Source organism: Amblyomma americanum, chromosome 9, assembly GCF_052857255.1.
Source record: "Amblyomma americanum isolate KBUSLIRL-KWMA chromosome 9, ASM5285725v1, whole genome shotgun sequence".
NCBI classification, from domain to species: Eukaryota; Metazoa; Arthropoda; class Arachnida; order Ixodida; family Ixodidae; genus Amblyomma; species Amblyomma americanum.
Genome location: NC_135505.1, coordinates 4,378,164 through 4,402,292, shown reverse-complemented (window position 1 = coordinate 4,402,292; position 24,129 = coordinate 4,378,164). Strand labels below are relative to the sequence as shown.

The 24,129-nt window shown below is 47.4% G+C and overlaps 1 protein-coding gene across 1 annotated transcript in view; it reads right to left on the bottom strand.

The window, feature by feature from the left end:
* RyR (Ryanodine receptor) overlaps nucleotides 1-24,129 on the bottom strand; it is a 1,185,515-nt gene that overhangs the window by 365,786 nt on the left and 795,600 nt on the right. Inside the window, 3 exon segments of the mRNA XM_077638630.1 lie at nucleotides 5,750-5,862; nucleotides 6,470-6,634; nucleotides 17,704-17,763. Coding sequence (XP_077494756.1) covers nucleotides 5,750-5,862; nucleotides 6,470-6,634; nucleotides 17,704-17,763 — 338 coding nt within the window.

Sequence of the window (24,129 nt, the reverse complement as noted above, 5' to 3'; positions counted from 1 at the left end):
TGCTGTTGAGGTTGGATTTAAGCACTACTTGGTCCTCCGCAGTTTTAATTTGTGTGAATGAAACGCAGTCATCCGCGAACAGCCTAATTTGAGCTGGTTCTGTGATAACGTTAATAATATCGTTTTACAGATAATAAATAATGACGGGCCAAGGTCGCTTCCCTGAGGGAGTCCAGATTTTACCAGGAGGGCGCGCGAGGAGTGACCACCAACACAAACAAATTGGGTTCAGTCAGTGAGCTATGCAGTAATCCATTTCATTAGGAAGAAAGTAGACCAGCGAATTTGAGTTTGCAAATTAGTTTGTTATGTGAAACAAGATCAAACGCTTTCGTAAAATATAAAAAAATTACATCTACTTGGCCTGATCTATCGATGATTTCTGCGAAGCGGCGCACAACTGAAGTTGATTGAGTTAAAGCTGAGTAACCTTTCCTAAAACCATGCTGAAGTGAAGATAGAAAACATTAGTTACTTAGAAATTCAGTTAAGTAACTGGCAATGATGTGTTCTAACATTTTACAACATGATGATAGCAATAAAATAGGGCAATAATTTTGCCTTTTTTGATCACAGGGACTATAGGAGCCGCTCGCCAGTCAGAAGGAAAGTTTGCCGACGAAATGGACGGTCGGATGAGAACGACTAAGAACTTTGATATCATTTCAGCGCAACGGTGCAGGAATACATTGGCGATGCTACCTGATCCTGGGGACCAACGTAGTTTTAAGTTCAGACGCTTTGCACAGACACCAGGTAAGGACACCAAGTCACGCTCATCATCGTTTTGTTGGTGGAGGACGTCGCTTTGCGCATGTCTAACAGGAACGAAAAAATTACTCCGTAAATATCGATTAAAATGATTCGCGATGACTTGCTTGTCATGAATGATAGCACCGCCATGCAGTATTTGATCTACATGCTTTCTCGTTTTGGATAAATGGCTACAAAATTTATCAGGCTTCTTCTTTTTAAAGTTAGGCAAAGAAACCTGAAAATAGTGCCGCTTGGCTTTGCTCGCAGCTTGAGTAAGTGGCCCGTGTACGATCAATGATGCGCCGACAGGCGCCACTGCGTTTCAAACGTTTCAGTTTCCTTTTGGTTTGCAAGATACATCGTGTAATCCAAGGTGTTGGTTTTGTACGCTTCCTGATTTTATTTGGGATAAAATTGTCCCGACAATGACTGCATATCTCCTTAAACTTGTGTCATAGTACAGTGACGTCAGGCCTATGAAGATCACTTAGTCGAAGATACAGATAGTCTAGCACGCTTTTGTCGCTTGCGCGTGAAATATCTTTCACAGTCTCTTGTGTTCAAGTCCAGTAACGGGACAGTTTCCTACCTGTTTTAGAATGTTTTCTGGTGAGAGGGGGACAAAGGGATGAGAGAGCACTACCAATGTTAATGGCCGCCACCTTGGATTCGAGAAACCGAAACTATGCCGCCATTTCGTCCCCTGACGTCATACTCACATAGTTCCAACTCTATCCACCATATTGGACCGCGACGTCCTGATTGGCACGCGCCAGGTGGTTGTTTCTACAATGCTATTGTAGCTGGCACTACAAGTCGTAATGCGAGATGCGCAGTTTTTTACATGGAGCCACAGATGGCACTTTGATCATAGGGTGGTAGTAGACATATTTGAAAAATTAGAGCGCGGAAGACGGGGACTTCAAGGGTAGAAAACACAGGACAAGCGCTGAAGCCCACAAGATGAGAAAGAAATCAAGATTGTGCGTCAGCAAACCATCCCTGCTCCTGCGTGACAGTGAGGTTGCCTGTCTTGACCCAACATAGTGCACGTGCCTTGTGGTTTTCATGCTTGGTTGTTGCCTGTTCGCTTACATTTGCCTATTTGCTGTGATTAAACTTTAGTGGAGAGGAAAAAAACAGCGCTTGTCCTGTGTTTTCTACCCTTGAAGTCCCCGTCTACCACGCTGTAATTTTTCAAATATATATCACCAACTCGCCCGCCTAGTTATCGTATTGGTAGGAGACCCCACAAAATCTACAAACGTGATGAGTAAGAGCTAACGCTCTAAAAAAAGCCGAGTACACGAGCCTCACGGAGCCCGCGTTCAGGTTCATGCTGTAGGATGTTCTCGCTGCCGGAGCACTCGCCCGCGCCGCTGATGCTTCGGCGCATGCCGTTGCAGGTTTTCGTTCTGCCGCGGTCGCTGGGTCGCGATCACGTGGTGTAAACAACGTAGTATGGCGGTTCGCGCGATGGCGCGTTTTGTTGGTGCCGCGAGCGCGAGCTACTTGGACAGCAGCGTGTAGACGTTGGAGCCCTTGTGTGACGCCGATATAATTGAGGCTGCATGCTCCCAGCAGTGTTTGCATCGCTCACGTGCTGTGAACACAGCTGACAGTGATGACTCCGACGGCAGCGACGAGACTATGCCACCGCCAGGTGCCCATGATGTAGCGTCGGCGCTCGATGTTGCAGCACGCCACTTCTCTGTCAATGACAGCTCTGGCGTTGCACAGGACTTTGGGCAAGGTGCAGATGATGCTGATGGAGTCTCGGCAGAAGAAACGCATGCAGACACATTTCACCGATTGCTATTAATTTTGACAAGCCGTCTTCGTAAATAAACATGTTTGGAGCATAAAGTGTGTCATATATTCCAGCACTAAAACTCGCTGCTCACGCGAATGCATTTCAGTACTTGTTTTTGGCGCATAACTGGCTGATCAATTTATTTTATTCATCATTGGGACCGGATGAATTAAATTCTCAGAATGCCAAAAATGTGTGGTAGCCCCTAGCTCGCTACAACGAGTCTATAGTAGCATACAACTTAGGTCTGCAGTGAAGCTCCGCCCACATCCAGGACCGGCACACGGAATTCCTCCACGACAAAAAAGTAGTGCTTTGTTAGAACTTTTCTTGTCACCTAAACAAGAAGCTAATGACGAGAAAATAGTTATGAGCCCTAGAATTTTGATACCTAGTTTGTTTAATAAAGTCAAACATTTAAAAACTTATTTCGTTTGCTTTTGTGACTGGCTAGCGGAGAGATACAGTATGCCGCGGACCATGGCCCAGTGTTAGCAACTGCTGTTTTATCCTACTAGATGTGACTGCTTCGGGTACTACCCGCGGGGCGGGGCTTTATGACCGCTCATTCTAACGCCCATTCGATAATTCGAACTTTGCGTAATTCGAATAATTTCCCGGTCCCCGTCGAGTTCGAATTAATAAGCTTTTACTGTACCTGACCCGCTATTCCGAGGCAAAAGTCTTACAGAACGGAAGAGCAGCTGAAGTCACCAAACTTTTCTTAGAGTTCATTCCTCTGCGGCGTGGCCAATTGATGTGCTCATCACGGACAGAGGAACAACATTCATGGCAGAACTGACGCAACCCATCCTGCGTTGCAGCCAAGCCAGCCATCGGAGGACAACTACATACCATCCGTAGACCAACGGACTGACTGAGCGCCTGAACAAAACCATCGCCGATATGCTCGCCTTGTATGTCGATGCCGAACATAAGACCTGGGACATCCTCCTGCCTTACGCCGTCTTCGCCTACAACACTACAGTGCAGGAGACCACCCAGATTACGTCTTTTAGGCTCGTCTATGGCAGGGAGGCCACGACCAAGCTAGACGGCATGCTACCCAACGTTACAGAACAGGAGAACGTCCACGCCGCCGCCAACCTTAAACGCGCAGAAGAAGCCCGAAGACTTGCCCGATTACGGATCAAAGACCACCAGGAACCGACACCACACGCTACAACCTACGAAGACGCAACGCGGAATACAAGCTAGGAGACAGTCTTGGTTTTGTTGACAATTCGCCGCGGCGGATTCAGTGTAAAACTTTCGCGCCGCTATTTCGGCCCGTACAAGGCTCTTCATTGGCTAGGTGAACTGGAATATGAAGTCGTCCCTGACGAAATGACAGCATCTCAGTGACGCCGTGTGCGACTTGAAGTTGTCCTTGTTGCCCATATAAAGCCCTATTATGCGCGCTAAAAATTAAGAACGCTGTGTTCCCACATTCGGTCTTTATTTCGCACAATCCGTTTTGTTTCTAGTCGCCTTATGTTTTAAAGCATCGGGTCGATTCTTCTTTGAGAGGGGAGACATGCCGCGAATCTTTGTAGTGTTTGATCTCTCTTCAAAGCTTCCGCCGCGCCGATTTTCACTTTGTGGATGTGAGACGCAACCAGATTTAACTCGATTGATTGCGTCCAAGCGGAACCGATTCTACCTCGTTCCAGAATGTTCTAGTAACTTTGCATGCTTTACCCCAAAAGTTCGCTATCAGCTTTAAACTGAGCACGGCCGACAGCGGCGGGCATTCTGTTCGACGACCGCCGAGCACGCTTGTCGCTTCGCCGCAGCCGAGTGATTCAGTCCACTCCGGGTGCAACTCAGCCCAAAAAACAGTTTTCTTTTAGAAGAACTTTCGTCCGTATTCGTCACTCCTTCGACTGCATACTACTACGTGACAATAGGGTTCCCTCTGTGCCACCGCCCTCCCCTCCCCTGCCAAAATTTCGATCTGACCTGAAAACTTGGAAGTTTCTCATTAAAAATGATTTATGAAGTGATAATCACGTTTCTTGTAAAAGCACAATATCAGGTTCATGTATGTGAATAACTATCTCTTGATCTTGAAGAGAAGACAATACGGAGCGGCAATTCCATTGTAACACTTTGATACTTGCCATGATTACTGACCAATTGAAGAGGCAGAAACCGCCTCTTTAAGGACATTAACATGAAAAAGAAGTTTGGGTGGTCCTTTTTTATCTTCCATCTGTGGGAACTAGATTTAGATGGTGACGAGGAAGCCCGGCGCTTCTGCATAAGGCACGACATTTCAACATCTGTTGTTCAGATGTCAGTGCGACATTCACTGCTAGGAACAGAGATGCTAGCTGGTACCTGGGGAGCATCACGAGGTGATGCTGAACGGCTAGCACTAGCTGCACAAGCTGAAACAAATGCAGACGTTGCTGCCAGGACGGATGTTGATGGTGACACAGATTGAACTGCAACAAACTGCAACAAACAACTAATGTAAAGCTCGGAAGGTTTTTGCAGCAGAATTTCGTATGGTGCCAACTCATCCTAAGGTTCAAGTGACGTGGCATGAAAGGTAAAAAAAAGAGCTCACAGGGTAGGCTACCACTGTGAAGCGTGAAATTTACTGACAGCTATTCGCGGTGCTGAATATAATACTATTCATTGATTAATACTTGCCTTCCTCTCTGGCAGAGTGTGTGTGTGACATCACTGTGCTCATTGTTGTGTGTTCTCATGGCGCATTGCAATGGTGTCCCGTGTGACATCATTGGTTAGTGTCCACTGAGGGCTGCGTATTGTGATCACATCGTGTATGACGCCACTGCATGCTGAAAAACGTGCCCTTAACGGCTGTCGCTGCATAACCTACGACATAATAGTACATGTCCTGTTATGTTGATAAAAAAATAAGCAGCAGGAGAGCCCATCCGTTTTGACCCCAGCCTTCTGTCAAAAGCAAGACCAGCACACCAAACTTCGAAGACCAGATGATGAGACTCACTGCACACAATGTTAGAGAGGGCACATTTCAAACCCAGATGTTACCATGGAGAGACAAGTGCTGTGGAGCAAATCCAGGTAGAGTCAAGCCAGGGCCGGAATATTAAGACAGGGGTGAAGAAGAAGGTGGAGGGACTACCGGTAGCAGTGGTGGGGAGAGGCCAACCTCTAGGCAAGCAAGTGTGCGCCAGTTACCTGGGCAGACTGTGGAGCGAGGTCATTCGGAAGCAGGCTATGACGGCCCGCTTGCGCTGTGTGGACACTACACTGCGATAGGCGCCCTTCTGTGACCCCTGAGCGTGGTCGATCTGAAGGAGGACAGGCCACAGGTAAGTGCTGTGAAATATTTCCACTTTAAGGCAGAATGTACACGCGGCTTTGTAGTAACTGTTCTCAACATTTTTACAGCATCACCCATTATAAAACGGCACAATGCTGCCAGCAAATTTTCTTCCCACTCATATTTACGGCGAGCAACATACAATTTGCAAGTTTCTAGGCTGCACAGAGGTGTGCTCACAACAAGGGCCAAATCTAGCAAATTCTCTGAAGGGAAATGTACCAGGAGAGGAAATCACGCTCGGTAACACTGTATATTATTGCTCAAATTAACAATGCCGTTTTTCCTAGGGAAGAAATTCAACAGCCGTTCAATTGGTTTACACTCTAAAACACAGCCACAATGTGCCAAAGTGGCAAAGCCTGAAAGTGTTCCGCTGCGCGTTACATGTAACCTTCCACTGAGTGGGTTTTTATTTTCTGTCTTTTAATAGTCGCGAGTACTGCCGTCCAAATGGTCTCAACATCACATGTCTAAGCGCTGGCAGCTACACACCAAGAAGGTGCTGCGTGCTTCCAAGACTGAACCAGCCAGTCAAGCACGGAGCAGCGTTGAAAGTGCGCATGTCCACTCACCACATGGAGGCCGTACAGCACCTTAGCCATATCCATGATGCGCTCGACCAGCTGGTCCTGTGAGACGATGGGCACCACAGCGTTGTGCCCCACAGGGGTCGACCGCTGGCTGCCCAGCTTGCTGTACAGGTAGTGCTGCCAGCTCATGGCATCGCTTGGGTCAATCTAAGAGAGGGGAGGCATTGTGATTCAATGACCGTTACAACCACTGCCAGATGTGCCTAACGTTACTGCATGTTTTCGCCTTTAAAATGATGTGTTAGACATTAAAATACATTGATCACCGCAAGGTATTCACCTGCAACTACTAAATAATATATAACAGAATTTTTTCTCTGTTTGGATTTCATCAACCAAACGACAGCTGTGACGGGCAGTTGTACTTTAGGCCACATGACACACAGAAAAACTGCGAAACACACGCCAATATGTAGTTTTAACTCACAAGAGTACTTAAAGCAGCCTGCTTCAGGAGCTAGAATTACAACAAACAACGTATCAGCAGTTATATTGCCTTGTTTTTATTGCGAAGCAATACTACTTTAGGTCGCACTTCAGCCCGTTCCGTGGCGAGGCGGTGGTAGGCACCATTGACCTTTAGCGTGACCTCGCGGCGTGACGTCACACCACGTGACCTAGAGTGACGTCACACCAGCTGTGTAAAAACGGGGCCCCATCTCACGCCGTCGCGGGGCGAGGCGGTAGCCACCAACGGCGGCCTAACTCCCGCTCCTCTCACCAGGGGCGCTACGGTTGGTGTGACGTCACACCAGCTGTGTAAAAACGGGGCCCCATCTCACGCCGTCGCGAGGCGAGGCGGTAGCCACCAACGGCGGCCTAACTCCCGCTCCTCTCACCAGGGGAGCTACGGTCAGAGTGACGTCACACCAGCTGTATAAAACAGCTCCGCTCCTCTCGCCAAGGCAGTCACACAGCCAGATGATACGATGGTGCCCACGAAAAAGGCAGCTCGGCAGAATGCAAAGAGGAAGCATCAGCGAGCTACGGAGACGGAAGAAGAACGAGAAGAACGACTTTCTAAGCGGCGTGCCCAGTATGCAGCTCGGCGACAACGTGCAACCTCCTCTGTGGAAACAGCAGAAGCAAAGGAAGAAATTATGAGTTTACTACGACTTGGTAAAAACTCCGGCGTTGGGCATCGGGTGCCATTCCCAAGATGAAATTCAGCTAAAAACGCGCGTGGTAGTTGACGTTCTAGAGATAATCGCACAACTCTACTAATACGTGATGACAGACCCATGGCCCACGATGCTCGATTACTACTACATCAATAAATACGCCTATCAGAAGTTGCTCGAACATTGGCGCGCCAAGGGAATCGACGACTTTAAGTTTTTCGGCGACGACGCCGTAACGTAGGAACCCCTTCCAGTGGATTACCCGTGCCCGGACGGTTTGACGTGCAGCAACGGTCGATTCGTGTTCACGAAAAGTGGGTGTGAAGCCACGTCGTGCAAGCCGTTCGAGCCATACCGTCGTCTCGCCGGTCCGTCAAAGACGCCGCCCAACCTCATAAAGCGGTCTACACGAACCATGTTCAACAAAAACAATAAAAACGCGTTTTGCTACCTGGACGAGGTCTCTATAAGCGACGCGTACGAGCGCGTACCGCGCTACAAGAACGACATTGTAAGACGCAAGATGGGTCTACCGCCGGACCCCGGGGCAACCAGCGACACGCCGGACACGCAGATGCACAAGTGGGGCAAACTTAAGATGACCGACGAACGATAGGGGTGTTATGCAGACAAATGGGCCATCTACAACGTGGCCGAAATTTACAAGCTACCGCTTATGCATCGTGAAGACGACGAGGAGGCGTACAACAAACTGTATCGCATTTTGGACGGGGTCAATAACCCCAACATTTATTACGGCGTAACGCTACCGTACTTTAACGAACGCTACTGCAAGCACCAAGTGGGCATATCTTACGACGCGGAAAAATGGAGTGTTACCGCACCGTCGGCCAATCGATACTGGAAGATTTTGTAATGGGCACGCTGGTGAGGGAAATGTTTGTCGGCATACACGGATTCGACGGATGACTTCCTCTTAGATGATTCACTGTAAGCCGTAACGCTAGCATAACCCAAGACTACCACCAGCCATACTACCAGCTGATCCGAGAATAACACACTATTGCTTCGCAATCACCAGGCTTAACCAAGCTAAGCCACGGCCGTTTTGTGCTTCACGCGACCTAAAGTTCAACTCCATGTCTTAGTCATTGTTCCGTTGATGAAACTGAACCCACAACAGCATTTAGAAGAAATTCAATTATAAATAATTTAGTGGACGTAGGCGAACAGCACGGGCTGCTCCATGTATAACAATATCTAATGCATCGTTTTAAAGAAGAAAACACAAAAGCAAAAGTTTGGTAACTAGAGTCCTAATGCACATACCAATAGCACTTAAATTTGCTAACAAATGCCAAACTGAAATGCAAGGCCCCGTCAGCATGATAACTTTCATCTTTTTTTATAATATTTACTCATGGAAAAGCCTTTAGTCACATACATTAGAGTAACTTCCCCGGCGAGGCAGTGGTCTCGGGTTTGAACCCCGTACCGTGACAAATTTTTCTTCCACTACAAAGTTTCTCTGACAGCTGTACAGTTTCCTCTCTAGCTGTATGGCTGCACTTCGGTGGATGCTAATGAGTAATTTACGCCCTTATTACAAATCAACTTTACATGGGGATTCCCCCTGAACATTGGACCAGTTACATATACTACAGAGCCGCACTGATGCACTCATGGCATATTTCTCGTTTTCTTGCCAATTCATTGCGTCTGCGCAAACCTGTCAAAATCAGCAATTTTTTCCTGCTCCTCTTCAATAATTTTCCCTTATAGGCTTCCAGTTCCTGCCTTCGAAAGATGCAATTCAAGAGAAAGCAGATTTTAGCGTAAAAACAAGACCATTGCAAAGAAATTAGAGCAGAAAACAGAGAAAAAGGACAAGGAAGGAGACACACCTTTTCTTGTACTTAGTCTGTTTTTGCACCGATTTATGTGCAATATGCAACACCAACTAGTTCGAAAGCACGCCCTTCTAAACAAGTCTATTCGTTACTTAGGCTCAGTGTACTGCAGCCGTAAGGAAAGAGATTTTAGTGCGCGTGATTTCACGTGTAAACATGCTTCTGCACTCCTAAATGAAACTCCTGAAGCAAGATTTCATTGAGATGCTTGTGTGGCTGGCAATTATTGGCGATTTTCACGAACTACAGGTGGCGCCACAATCGAGCCACGATGGTGACCGTAAAGAGGATTCCGCCTATGATCAGCCTGGATGCATTAACATGTTTCCTTGACTGCAGAATTGAGACACATTTTTTCACTGAAAATGAGCGCCTAGTTTTAGCTGAATACTTTGTATTAGTCGGTGTAAAGCCTAGACCCGATAAAAAAAAACGAAGATCATCGACTTGTGTCTGCAGAATCCCGCAGTGCAAGCGGAACCACACACAATAGGCGCCCGCCTCAGAGACGTTTTTAGCGAAGTCAAGATCGCTAGCACTGAGTATTCCGGCACGGCGGGAAAGTCCGAAGATGCAAGCATGTCTTAGGTTTACTTCTGCATTGTTACATGTGAGCAAGGCTTTGCGAAAACACTGCGTAACGCTGAAAGCTAAAATGGTTTGCGATGGTTTCGCTTTTGACGATCATGTGCTTGGATTTCAGTTCAGCGAGTTGAACCTAAGCATCATTTATAAAAGTCCATCACTTCAGTCAAGGAAGCAACATCCTTGTATGCACATTAGCAAACATACTTGTTTAGAGCGCTAGAGTAGTATGCTAAGGAACAAATCAAAGCGCGCAAGTGCTGCATTAAGGATAATGTGCTTATTCTCTAATTGCTTTTATTTCTGTGCTGTCTGGATTTTCTGCAAGCACTGCCCATGAAACTCAGTATGCTGGGATGTGAACTTGATATCAGCGAGCTGGGGTGCGCCCTCGGAGGTGCGACAGCGCGGGGAGCAGACGCAGGCTGCTCTTCCTGCTTTCACTTGCCGGAAACTTCATTCCCAGGCTTCAAACAGGCGAAGTACAATTTACCGATCGGATCTACGGCGTAAACCTACCTCTTGGCAGCGAACGAAGTCTGCCTGCCTCACCTTTTTACTTTATTTTTGTCCACCATCTCACACTTTCACAAAAGTATTCGCCATTGAGGTCTCATTGCTTTGAGGTATTAGTTTGCGGACCATTAACCATGATTGTTTAGAATACAGACACTATTGCAAAAATATAAAAGGCTGTTTAGTTGCAGCTTGCAAGCATTATGTAATCATCAACATCATAATCACCAGCCTGACTTACCCCCACTGCAGGGCAATGGCCTCTTCCATGTCTCTCCAATTAACCCTGTCCTTTGCCAGCTGTGCCCACCGTATGCCCGCAATTTTCCTGATCTCATCTGCCCACCCAACTTTTTGCCGCGCCCTGCTACGCTTCCCTTCTGTTGGAATCCACTCCATTACCCATAAGAACAAGCGGTTGTCTTGCCTTTTGATTACATGCCCTGCTCAGGCCTACTTCTTCCGCTTTATTTCAACTAGGACGTAATTAACCCCCGTTTCTTCACTCACCCAGTCTGTCCGCTATAATTCTGCATGCATTATGGTTGAAAGGTTACGTACTTGCCCGATGAAGACGAGCCACAACAAAGAAACACGCACGACATGTACAGAGCGCAATTCCCAAATAGTTTGTTTTCGTAGAAGGCAGATACATTTATATCGTGCTGGGCAATTATAAGATTAACAGACAGACATACACTGATCATGTCGTCTCAAAGATGAACCAATTCGCCCAAACAAGAGTATAAGTTGAGCATTATGGTTTTATCGCGACAAAGTACAACATACCGCCGCGGTTACCACTCAGCTCACTCAGTTAATAGAAAATAAAGCTATAATGGCACCCAGTTCTCACAGGAAGAAAGAGGTCGTCCCCCTGAAAATGCTCCAAACACACGACCATCGATGCTCTGACTGGCTTGTCAATCTTCACCCAATGCTGCCTTCTCTTCGGGCTGCTAGCAGTGGTTAAGCAGCCAAATGATACCTGCCAGCTTTGCTATCTCGTTGAGGTATAAAAGGCGTGCAGTGCTGCCGACATTTCATTTTCCAACGGCGCTCTGGGGTCGACATCCGAAAGTGCTTGCAGCAGAACGCAGCTTCAATGTCGGCGTAGTTCTCTGTAGACGGGCGGGACCGCGACACAGCTACATTGAGCGGCGCAAATGTCATAGAATTCGCAAATATTTTTATAGAAAAACAGTGATGTCGCGAATTGGTAACGCATCCCCGACGGCCAAAGGTGAACGCTATCGCGTGCAGGTTCGAACGAAACAAAGAGATCAGACAAAACAAAACGAAGCCATATTTATAGTTTAAGGAAAAGATCCGATACGAAAGGAAAACAAGAAAAACACACGCTCAACATGCGTAAACACTAAAGAAAAAAAGGAAAGAGTTCACCAGGTACTGAGCGTCTCAGGTGAAGCGGGGTGCCTTGCAGACAGGGCGTACGCGGGTGGATGTAGTGCGACGCTGGCGTTGCGCCGCAGAAAGCGGGTGAAGGGAGCCAAGTGGTGGTAGGAGCGGAGAGGAACACAGACAGACGCTGGTGGTCTCCAGTCAATAGCCCGAAGAACTTGGTATCAGCAGGAAAAGCGTAGCCAGTACCCGTCGACAGCGTCCCGAAACGCCGCAGTCTTAAAGCAGGCTATCCAAGAGTGATTTTCGGCAGCACGGACCCTCCGTCCATCGGCTGCCACCTCCACGCTGGCAATGAACGCAGGGGGCTTGCGTCGGTAATCCAAGAGAAGTCCACCGCAGCACAGACCCAACGTCCGACCGCTGTCACCTCTACGCTTGAATGACCCGATCTCTGCTGCGCTGTCTCCATTTACACCTAGGTTTTCTCACACGTCAGCTCTCCGCTCCTTGTGCCCGCCACGCTCTTTGTCGCCGTCGCCTCTAACACACCATTCGCACGCGCGCACGCGCAGCGCTCCGCTGTCGACGCAACACAGTGGACGCACTGCGTTCGAAAATGACCCGACGATTTCGTGTGCACCTCCCGTATGCCCCCGTTCGGAAATGTTTTTTTCACATAGAAAACAAAACAACGCTTATGCTCATGTGGTAAACGAAGAAGTTCGACGCCGTTGAAGTTACCGAAGGCATTTTACACTGACATATGGAGGCACATGGAAACGCACACAGGGGGAACGTGGGGTCAAACATTATACATCTGAAAAAAGGGAAAATGAAAACCATCCAAAACATCAGACACAGCCTTTAAACACGTCTGTACCATAACTTAGTATGTACATACTGAACAACCCTCCACCGCAGAACGACGGTAGAAAATAACGCACATACACTACTCGGCTACCTTTGCACAGGCAACAATTGCAAACACCGGATAGTAGCACTGTACGTTGGACATACCACTCCGGCAAATTATAAACCACTCATGCAATCATCGCCTACGTTTTCTAATCCTGTAAACTTCTTCGATTGGAACGAAAGATGACTCGTGCATGGCACCTCGTGACGCACGCTATTCGTATTTTTTCAGCGTATTGATGTGGAATTACTTCTTAGTCTGGCCCAAGTCGATCCAATAATCCACGTCGTTCTTTTTGCCAGAAACCACGAATGGACCTTTCCATTGCATCAGGAGTTTATTGTGGCCAATCAGCAAAAAAATGAGGGCATGGTCTCCAACTCTTAAATTCCTCTTCTTTCTGTTCCTGTCATAGTATCTCTTCTGAGACTCTTGAGCACGCAACAGATTTTGATGTTCCGCTCTCACAGTTTGCTCGAGACGTCCTCCTAGATCGAGAACGTAACCATTTGCCCTCTTCGTGTCTTCTCCCAGCTCTTCCCTTGCCTAGAGCTCTCTGAGGACTGCGAGCTGCCCTCGCACATGTCGTCCAAATATCAACGCAAACGGAGAAAACCTCAGACTCACCTGCGGCACCTCTTTGTATGCAAACAGAAGCGGAGCGATATAACGAAAAGTGGGAATCTTTTGGGCTGCTCTTGACTGAGCTTCCGCAGCATATCTTGAGTGTGCCGTTAAATTTCTCCACCATCCCATTGTACATTGGATGGTAAGGGGTCGTGCTGAGATTTTTCACTGCCAAGAGATCATTGAGCTCTCATCTCATTTCGTAAGTGAATCAGGAGCCCTGGTCACAAAGGATCTCTCTCAGAAAACCTATTCGCGAAGACACCTCCACCAAACTTTCTGCCACGGAGGCTCAACCTATCTGTGGCAGAGCCACGGCATCGGGATACCGCGTGGCAAAACTGACGAGACTGAGAATATATCTATTCCCTTTTATCGATGTGGGCGACAGCGGACCGACAATATCGACAGCGACACGATGAAATAGAGTGTCGATAAGAGGCATGCGTCCCAACTGAGCTTTCCCTCCTTTGCCTTTCGGGACGTCCTTCGAAAGGAGTCGCTCGACCTGACATACCTCTTAATCTCCTCCTGCACTCCCGGCCAGTTGAATTCTTCCAGAACTCGATCTGTAGTCTTCCTTATTCCCTGAGGCTCGCCAACGAGCTATTGTGGGCAAGCTTTGACACCTGAGATCTGCAATACTTGGGAAGTACTACCTGTCCAACCTCTCCGCCAGAGGCGAGATGATAGGGACGGTACAGGAAACCCTTTTCGGCAGAACACGAGTGAGCAGTGCCATGCTTGCCATGGAACACCTTTCCTACTTTCACCCAACACGCCTTCAATGGCTCATCGTCTCTTTGCTCTGCTTCTAGCATTTCCTTGGTGAACCTCATGGGACCAACGCTTAAAGCAGTACTTTCCCTGCTTCGTCCGGAAATTTCCCTTCCAGCCAACACAACTTCTGGGCCCTCGCCCTAACCATTTTCACTGGCGACTGCGTCATTGACTATGCCAGGACATAATTAAGCAACGCGCTCCGATTTCTTCCAAGTAATATCTGTATTTGACGGCTCATGGGCCTCTGCCATATTTCCAGTTATGACATCGTTGAATGGTGTCTCCAAGCACTTTACCAGGGCCGTGCCAGTATCTCGAGCTGGAGAGAGCTGAGCCAGGAACTAGGGCTCTCCGCACCACCACTATATTACTCCCCGTGTCCCGTAAAACGCATACGGGTAGGCCTCGGAGCTCACCCTCTAGTACAGGCTTGTTCTGGACGTCTGCAGGCTTTTTCCGGACAGGTCCGACCACCACCTTATCTTCAGCTGGTTCAAGCCTATCTGCTGTTGTGGACACAGTTTCAGGCTCACCACTTTCTGCCTGAACACAACAGGACGACTGCTTTTGGTTTTCGTGCTTTCTTGAGCAGGAACTTACAGCATGCAGTGTTTTCGACAATAAACGCAATAAAGCTGTTTTGGCTTGGAGCGACAGTCGGCACTCTTGTCCAGGTCGAAATACATTGCACCGGTGGTTCGAACAGTGGCACATGAAATTAAATTAGCAAAAAACAGTGCAGATGTGTTTCACGATGAAAAAGAATGTACCTAATTACGTCTATAACAAAAACGGCCACTTATAGGAAACTGCTCTCGAATATAAGTATTTAGGTGTGTACATCACCTCAAAACCATGTTGGCATCGACACGTTGATTATGTTGCTGGGAAAGCTTGCAAAATGTTGGGTTTTTTGCGCTGTAACACGAGAATGTTTCCGCAAGACTCTAGATATTCACTATTTAAAACGTATATTAGGTTTGCGCTGGAATATGCTTGTGCTCTATGGGACTCACCGACAAAGACGGACAGGCTTAGCGGCCCGCTATGTTTCTGAGAATTATAGCAAATACATTAGTGTGTCTAGCATAAAACAGGAATTACAATTGGAACCCCTTGAACTAAGAAGGAGAAAGCTAAGGCTTAATTTTTTTCATAATATGCATTACAATTGGATTGCTATTCCTAGTGAGAAGTACATTTTTCATCCACGCTACAGATACGAGCGGGTTGATCATAACCATAAAGTGCGCGAAATCGATAAAGAACCGATATGTTCAAGATGTCGTTTTTCCTCACAGTGTTCCAGAATGGAATGTTTATATTATTTTCTTGTTAATATTACTGACAACGAAGTATTTGCATAGTCATTGTGACTGCCCTTGTAAGATATTTTTGCGTTGTACAACCTACCCCCCCCCCATTAATGCCACTGTGGCGCTGAAAGTAAGTAAAAAAATAAAAAATAAATTACGAATGATGCACCTTCCGAACTGTCTATCTGAGGGAACATCCACCTCACTCGGAATGCCCACCTCTAACGATTCTTTGAAAGAAGACAAGTTTCTTTGTAAGTGGCCCTCTAGAAACTTGTCTGCTGCCTCATACATTTTGTCCAGCGTCTTGCACTCCTTCTCGAAGAAAAATCGCCACACAACTACGACAGTTCCTAATGAACTGTTCGGCCACCAGCAAGCCACGTAAATCTTTGTACGTTGTGGCCGTTCCCGGCATCTGGACACGTCGATCAAAAAGACTGATCAAGCGTGCTGTGTATTGCTTGCCTGTTTCTTTATCTAGAGGCTTACTTTTACGAAACCTTTCGCGATAACCCTCTGCCGTGAACCGAAAATGTTGGAGCAGGGCTAGTTTTGCCTTATCATAATCCATTGAATCTGTGGGAGACAATCGACAGGACACACGGAGAGCCTTCCCAGTCAAAGACATACTGAGTGCAGCAGCCCATTTTTCCTTGGGCCAGCTGTGCCCTTCTGCGATACGCTCAAAACGCTTGAGGTATGCATCCAAGTCATCTCTGCGATCATCTTAAGGCGGGATATATTTGTGTGGGCTAACCGCTGCTGAGGTTCCCAGTGCTGGTTCTCGATTACACCCATCAGCTTCTGCGAGCCTTAATTGGAGCTGCAGTCTACGCTCCTCAGCCTCTACTAGGAATTTTACATGCTGGCGTTTGTTTTGTACTTAACGTTCTTCAGCCTATGCTTGCGCCTTGGCATGCTCGCGTTCGGCTTCTGCTTGGGCCTTGGCGTGCTCGCGCTCCGCTGCATATCGCGTTCCTTCTCCTGCTCAGCGGCAACCCACGAATGCAGCTCGATATCTCTCAACCCCATTCGTTCACCCAACTTGATCAAATTCTTTAGTGTTGCCATCGTTTCTTTTTACGAACCCACGAAAGGAAGAAAAAAGACGGCGTCGTCCTGTCATGCGGACGCCAATTGTCGCGAATTGGTAACTCGTCCCCGACTACGGAAGAAGAATGCTGCCGCGTGCAGGTTCGAGCGAAACAACAAAGAGATCAGACAAAACAAAACGAAGCCGTATTCATAATTTAAAGAAAAAGAGCAGATACGAAACGACGAGAAAAACATGCTCAACACGCGAACAACGCTACAGAATAAAGGAGAGTTCACGTGGTACTGAGCGTCCCAGGTGAAGCGGGGATGTCTTGCAGACAGGACGGACCCGAATGGATGTAGTGCGACGCGTTGCTGGCGTTGTGTCGAGAGAAGTGGCGAAAGAGAGCCAGGTGGTATTAGGAGCAGAAAGGAACACAGAGAGACGCCGGCGGATCCCCGTCAGAACCCCAGGGACTTGGCAGCAGCACAAAGAAAAAGCGTGGCCGAGACCCGTCGACGGCGTTCCGAAACGCCAGAGGCTTACAGCAGGCTATCCAAGAGAGCCTTTCGGCAGCACAGACCCTCAGTCTATCGGCTGCCACCTTCACACTTGCAAGGAATGCAGGAGACTTGCGTCGTTGATTCAAGGGGGGTCCACGGCAGCACAGACCCAACGTCCGACGGCTGCCGCCTCCACACTTGAATGACCCGATCTTCGCTGCGCTGTCTCCCTTCACACCTCCGGTTTCTGACACGTCAGCTCCCCGCTCCTCGTGCTCGCCACGCTCTTCGTCGCCGTCGCCTCGCACACACCACTCGCCCGCGCACACGCGCAACGCTGGGCGGTCACGCGCAGCGCTCCGCTATCGATGCACCACTGTGGACGCACCGCGTTCGAAGATAACCCGACGATTTGTGGGCACCACCCAACTGACAACAAAGTTTCAATGTGCCGATGAAGCACTTGAAAAGAAGCAACAAATTGCTTCTGCAAGCTGCTGATCCTTCTTAGATTCTTTCGCGGCGCCACTGCAGTGGGACGTTGATTTCGTGAAAATCGCCAATTGTTACTTGCCTTGTCTGGGAGAGTAAGCTGCAGCTTGACATAGTCGAAGATGTCAGAGTCTTGATATTTCTGAAAAGAAGAGAGCAGTGAGTTAGTTATCCTCTCCAGATTCAGATAAGTTATCTAAACAGGAAAATATAACAAATTTCATATTCGATCGATGACCACGGCACGATTGGAGAGAAAAACATTTCATCCTTCCAGGTGCCTAATAACACAGTTTCTGTGGGGTCTTCATATATCTCCACATGGTGTCTCAGCACAAAGTTTCAATGCCCCAATAGTTTGGTTTAACTAATTCTTGCCAAAAGAACTTGTAATGTGAAAAATCAGCCCACCTGAAGCATTTCATAGCAGTCGTCCACGGAAAAAAATGCACACTGACAGGCCAATGCATACGCTTCTAGGTGATGCGAATTTTGCGCACAGCTGCTGCGATCTTTCAACCGTAAGCGAATACAGATGGAACACACAGTGCTAAGCAGGGGTGGATCTAGGTTTAGGCTTCGGCAGTGCACAGAATAATCCGCCGCCACTGAGCTTATTGCCTCTCCTCTCCTTGTTCGTATCCTCATTGGAAACATTTGCAAATGATATTAGAGCCTTAATCACGATACAGCACAAGCAAGGAGGTAAGACTAATTTCATTCATTGGAAAATACATTGTTTCCCGCCTAATAGGGGGCTATTGCAGTTTCCTTAAATTCGGTAGGTACTGCAGCGCAATTCGAAGCCTCTTCCCTGTTCTCCTCCACATTCCTTAAATTTTGAGGGAGTTAAAATGGAAGCTTGGGCGAGTTGGTGACGGTTCACTTGCCACACAGCGCTAAACAGACACGGACGCAGGGAGACAAACAGGGAGTGTTCATCAAACACGCACCAAGCTGTTCACGTGACACAAGACTACACACTATTTTTTCTCTAATGGCACACCATTTAACAGAAAATGTCACACATCACCATTTCAGTACAAATGGTGACAAACGGGAAAAGCACGATCCTGTACAAGCTTATTAAAACGGTGCGGTAAAATGCCACGGCCGGTACAGCTGCCCTTCAACAGATAATTTTGATAAGGAGTTCAATCAGAGAAGAGACGATCGCCGCACGAAACAGGTGGTAGCACATTGATTAAGCGTTTGATGTGTGATCTACGATCCGTACAGCACTGCTGAAGCCCAATTAAATTTCTGGAAGCTGGCAGTGCCACGCAGAAAGGTAACAATGCGGAAATTTCAGCTAATTGGTCTCGAGCCAAAAAGGTAATTGGCATGACAGATCGCCTACAGCTGCATCTCCCTCCCCTTGACTTCTCGAGAGGGTTCGAACCAATTTGAACCTCATGTCCGTGCACACTGCTTTGCCAAGGTAACGAGGACCAAGGCCGTGAGCCGAGACATGCTAGAGGGAGCCATCGTGTGTGCTACAGAACAATCTTTTCCGTCGTTTTGCGCCGTGGGCCACCGTCACACAGCCTGCCTTCACGCTATCACTTTTCTCCTAGCACGCGCTCTCTTTCAGGCTCCGATGCGCTTGTTTGCTCATTTAAACCAAGGCCTACAGCGATGCTCAGCACAGGAATGGGCGCCTATGAGCTGCACCCTAAAAGCAGTGGCATCAATTTAAAAATGTATTTAACGCAATAGCATTAAGGCTCCGCTAAGCAAAAAATCAGGCGGCGTCAGCGTCCTCGGCATTATGAGCGGAAAATCCGGTGGCCCACCTGCCAGGTCATGCGATGTCATCACAACCTGCCACTGTGGCAGATAAATTAATGATTCGTCGCAAGAATTTGCTGGAGAAGAAAAACCTGGGCCTGACAAGCCCTATCAGTGGCTGTGTTTGAAATAGCCACCTTATCGGCGCTATGCAACGGCCCCAGCTCGGAGTCCGGAGACTCCGCGATGACAATCGAACGTAGAATAAATGGTACTCATTCCATGAATGGTAATGGTGTGTTTTTATTTTAAAAATTTTCCCCACATTACGAATATGGGTAACACCCTCAAAAGTGGTCTTCGAATCTGGAAAAAGAAAAGTTGGGCCCTTGCACGCATTTCGTATTCTGCGCATTTGTCTATCACCTGATTTATCACGTGAATTTGATGTATTGTCGAGTACCCTTCCCGAAAGCCTGCCTGATCATTTGGTTGATTGAAGTATAAGGTTGTCCTAACTCTACTACTGATTACCATAGTAAGTAGTATATAAGCAACATACACTTGGCTAATCAGTCCATTTTTTCAAATCCTTGATGTCTGCTTTCTTATGAATTAAGATAATGTTTGCGTTCTTCCAAGGTTCTGGTACGGTGGAGGTCATAAGAAGTGCGGAAAGCTGGGAAAGTTGGTTACTACGATCTATGGTAAAACAGCGCGGAAAAACACGACGACGGAACATACACGATGAAATGACCGCTTACTTTCAACTAATGATGCATTACGCACATGTGTACATATATTAGTCCCGCCAAACATCAAAACGGAACAAAAATATCGAAGAAACACTGCGTCTTCACTGATCTTAGATCTAGATTGCTACAAATGCATGCTCCAAAATGGTGATTTCGCGGTTAGCCAGTGATAATGAGGGCTTGCTAATGCATGCTGCACCCCCTTTGTCAATGTTATATGCATCTAATAGTTCCCTTACTATCTGATCCTTATGTTTGAAGATGATGGATGCCTTATGAAGCAATGGGGCGCACGTGTGCTTAGGTTGCTTCAGTGCAGCGCCAAATTCGAACCGGCTGCCCTGTCCAAAGAATTATGATGCTCCCTCTGGCGCTCGTTGAGACATCTCCCAGTCTGGCCAACATACCATCCACCGCATGAAAGGGGAATCTTGTATACAACACCTTCGACGCACTCAACCATCCTCCCTACGTGTGCTGTGAGTTGCCTCAGGAAAACCAGCGTCCTTAAACCTGAGGCAACTATCGGAAGGTTATGCGAAAGGTTGATGGCAAAAATTAAATCGGACCATAAGCGCGTTCCTCCGGAAAATGAAGTCTTGAATCGCCGGAAGATTGCTGTCATCCCTTACGTCCACGCATTATCACACCGTCTGAAGAAAGTGGGCGAAAATTTCAAATTGATGTTGTATTTTTGCTTCGCAGTAAATTCAGCAACATTTGCCGAGCTGTGCTGCGGAAGCGAGAGGTCCTACTAGGAAGGAGGATCGGTGGTGGTTGTACCACAGCACACGTAGGGAGGATGGTTGAGTGCGTCGAAGGTGTTGTATACAAGATTCCCCTTTCATGCGGTGGATGGTATGTTGACCAGACTGGGAGATGTCTCAACGAGCGCCAGAGGGAGCATCATAATTCTTTGGACAGGGCAGCCGGTTCGAATTTGGCGCTGCACTGCAGGCAACCTAAGCACACGTGCGCCCCATTGCTTCATCAGGCATCCGTCATCTTCAAACATAAGGATCAGATAGCAAGGGAACTATTAGATGCATATCACATTGACAAGGGGGGTGCAGCATGCATTGGCAAGCCCTCATTATCACTGGATAACCGCGAAATCACCTTTCTGGAGCATGCATTTGTAGCAATGTAGATCTAAGATCAGTGACGACGCAGTGTTTCTTCAATATTTTTTGTTCTGTTTAGTGTTTGGCGGGAATAGTATATGTACGTAATAAATATAAAGTATATGTGCGTAATAAATCGCCAGTTGAAAGCAGCGCTCGTGTCGTCGTGTTTGTTCTATCTTCGTGTTTTTCCGCGCTGTTTTACCCTGGATGTCATCAGGCACTGCGTATAGAGGATGGCTAGTTTTTCTAGCACAATCTCGCCTCCGTTCTTCAACAGATATGCTGTTATCCTATCATCACCAGCTGCTTTCCCCTGTTCACTGCTTCTAAAGCCTGTTTACTTCCTCCTTTCCAAGGAGGAACCCAAATTGGGCCTAAACAAGCGCGAATTGTCTTTTTTAGCTCAAATATGCAGCCTTCACCGCGGCCCACACCGTGGGTTGCGCCTATGCCTGTGATTGGTCAAAAGGTCAAGAAGGCACATTAAAGACCGGAGAAGTTGCCGATTTGAACCTGGCGCTGCTTTGAGTGCCCATCGCAGTTTTCAGCGCTGTTGTAAAAGCGATTGTGGCGACTATTTTTCGCTCTCCTCCAGTGAAAAGGATACCGAAATTCATTCATCCCATGTTTCAGCATAGACCAGTGGGAAAGACGTGTTTGCATTCCTTCCGTAAAAGGTGTCAGTGAAACCTCAGCTTTTATTCTCAGAAAGGAAGGGGTGCGATCAATACTCAAGCAGATTACCACTATCGGCTGCCTCCTGTCCCGCCCGAAAGACTGCCATCCTAAAGAAAAGGCTCAATGAGCTGTGCACAAGATACCCTGCTCTGAGTTCCCGGCTTTGTATGTTGAGAAACAAAGTAATTCGTGGAAAGGATGAAGCAGCACAAAGCTTATGTCAAAGCGAGCGCAGCACAGTGGCCATCACTGCAAAACATGTGTCCACAGGATAGACTGATGGAACTATTCTGCTGGAGACAAAGCCAAATCTGCGCACACGGCTGCTGCTTAATAATAATAATAATAATTGGTTTTTTTGCGGAAAGGAAATGGCGCAGTATCTGTCTCATATATCGTTGGACACCTGAACCGCGCCGTAAGGGAAGCGATAAGAGAGGGAGTGAAAGAAGAAAGGAGGAATTAGGTGCCGTAGTGGAGGGCTCCGGAATAATTTCGACCACCTGGGGATCTTTAACGTGCACTGATGGCATTTTTAGCAGATGGCCGGAAATCGCTCCCTCGAAACCCTTTCCTCTTCCTAGATCCACAGTTTAAGTTCAGTGACCTGGCGGTGAACTATAAGCGTGTTTAAAAACAAAGATAAACTCACCCGCAGTAAAGCTTCTACTGGGGATTGATGAGCATGTGAGGAGCGTGTCATGCTGGAAAACATATCGCGGAGCCACCACGATTTCCCTACACAATAGTGGGCTCTTCTCAATAGCCTGTCTGCACACTAATAATCATGCCGCTGATGGGTTATGCGACGATTAGCACAGAGGCCTGTAGTGTGTCCACTAGCGTGAAAAAAAAAGGAGACACGCAGATGCAGCCACACGCTTGAAGCTGTATCTCCGTCCAATCGTGGGGGGTCACTCTCCATGGACTTAACGCTGTCAACACTTAAAGCAAAGCGCCATACACAGAGAGACTTGAACTGTCGTAAAGTAATGAAATTCAAATTGGAAGTAGACGCCTTTAGCTAACGTTTCTTATTTTAGCAGAGGTGCTTCTTGGCGATCATGACACGCACCTCATATACAAAAAAAAATGCATGGAACCGTGTCGTGGTTCAGCCGTGCCTTTTTGACAGAAAGCCCTAGATATCACATTAGGGACAAGCTCTGCATGCAGCCACTCTGACGAAAGTGCTTCGAGCAAAGTGCGCTTGCTTTGGCTGGCTCTAAATTCTCCACAGCAGCGACTCTCTGCACTGAGAGCTTTTGATCTTGTGGAAAACATTGAAAGATGACACAGTCACGGCCGTAATTGTTCGTGAACCTGAACGCAGAGCAGTATCCCGCGTTGAACCTGGCGCTCAAACTAACTGCCACGTTTTGTACGTCCACAGTGCAGGCAACACAAAGAACAACGCACGCAGCACGAGAAACAACGCTTGCTGAAAGCTCGCTTGCCACCCGAGGTACCCTTAGCTCCCCAACGTGACGCCACGTGGGTCGGCATACACCAAGTTTCCCTCTCCACATTTCTCCTCTCCTACGTTTGCGTCGGATGTGGCAGATTTGAAAACTGCGCTTTCAGTTAGTGGCTGTGCCAGTATTTTAGCCAACATCGAAAAAAAATGATAGTCAGTTTGAAATCTAAAGTTTCACGAAATCTCGTCTGGTCATGTGAATGAATGTGTGAAAATAAAGCGCCGACAAAAAAAGGTTTAGTCAGGATGACAGAGACACTTCGACTTCCACATGGAAGCCTTGATCCCTCAAGTCAATTTGCGTAGTTATGCCAAATGTGAATTAGGTGCGCTAGCAGTTCGATTTTCACTTTGGTTCTGGTGTTCAGATCCAGTGTTCATGGGTGCCAGTAGTTCGGGTAGTGGTAATGGGTTAATGTCCGTTTATGAGCAATTAGTCACTCTATACATTCATAGATCCCTGAGAGTCCTCCTGGCACTCCTGGCGCAATAGTGCAGCGGTCATCTGATGAGCCACTGCCCTTCTAAGACAAGTGCTGCTATCGGTGGGACGTGGTTTGCTTGTGTTGCGTTGTGATCCAGGTTGCTCTTCACGAGCAGCCTCTCACATTAAGGGGAGACGCGAGTCATGAATTGATCCAAAAAATGCGAAAATTTTGATTTTACAAAAATGCCATATTCAGGATCAATGCACTCCAAAGTTCCCGCCTAAAAAATTTCAAGGTATAAATTCAACTTCG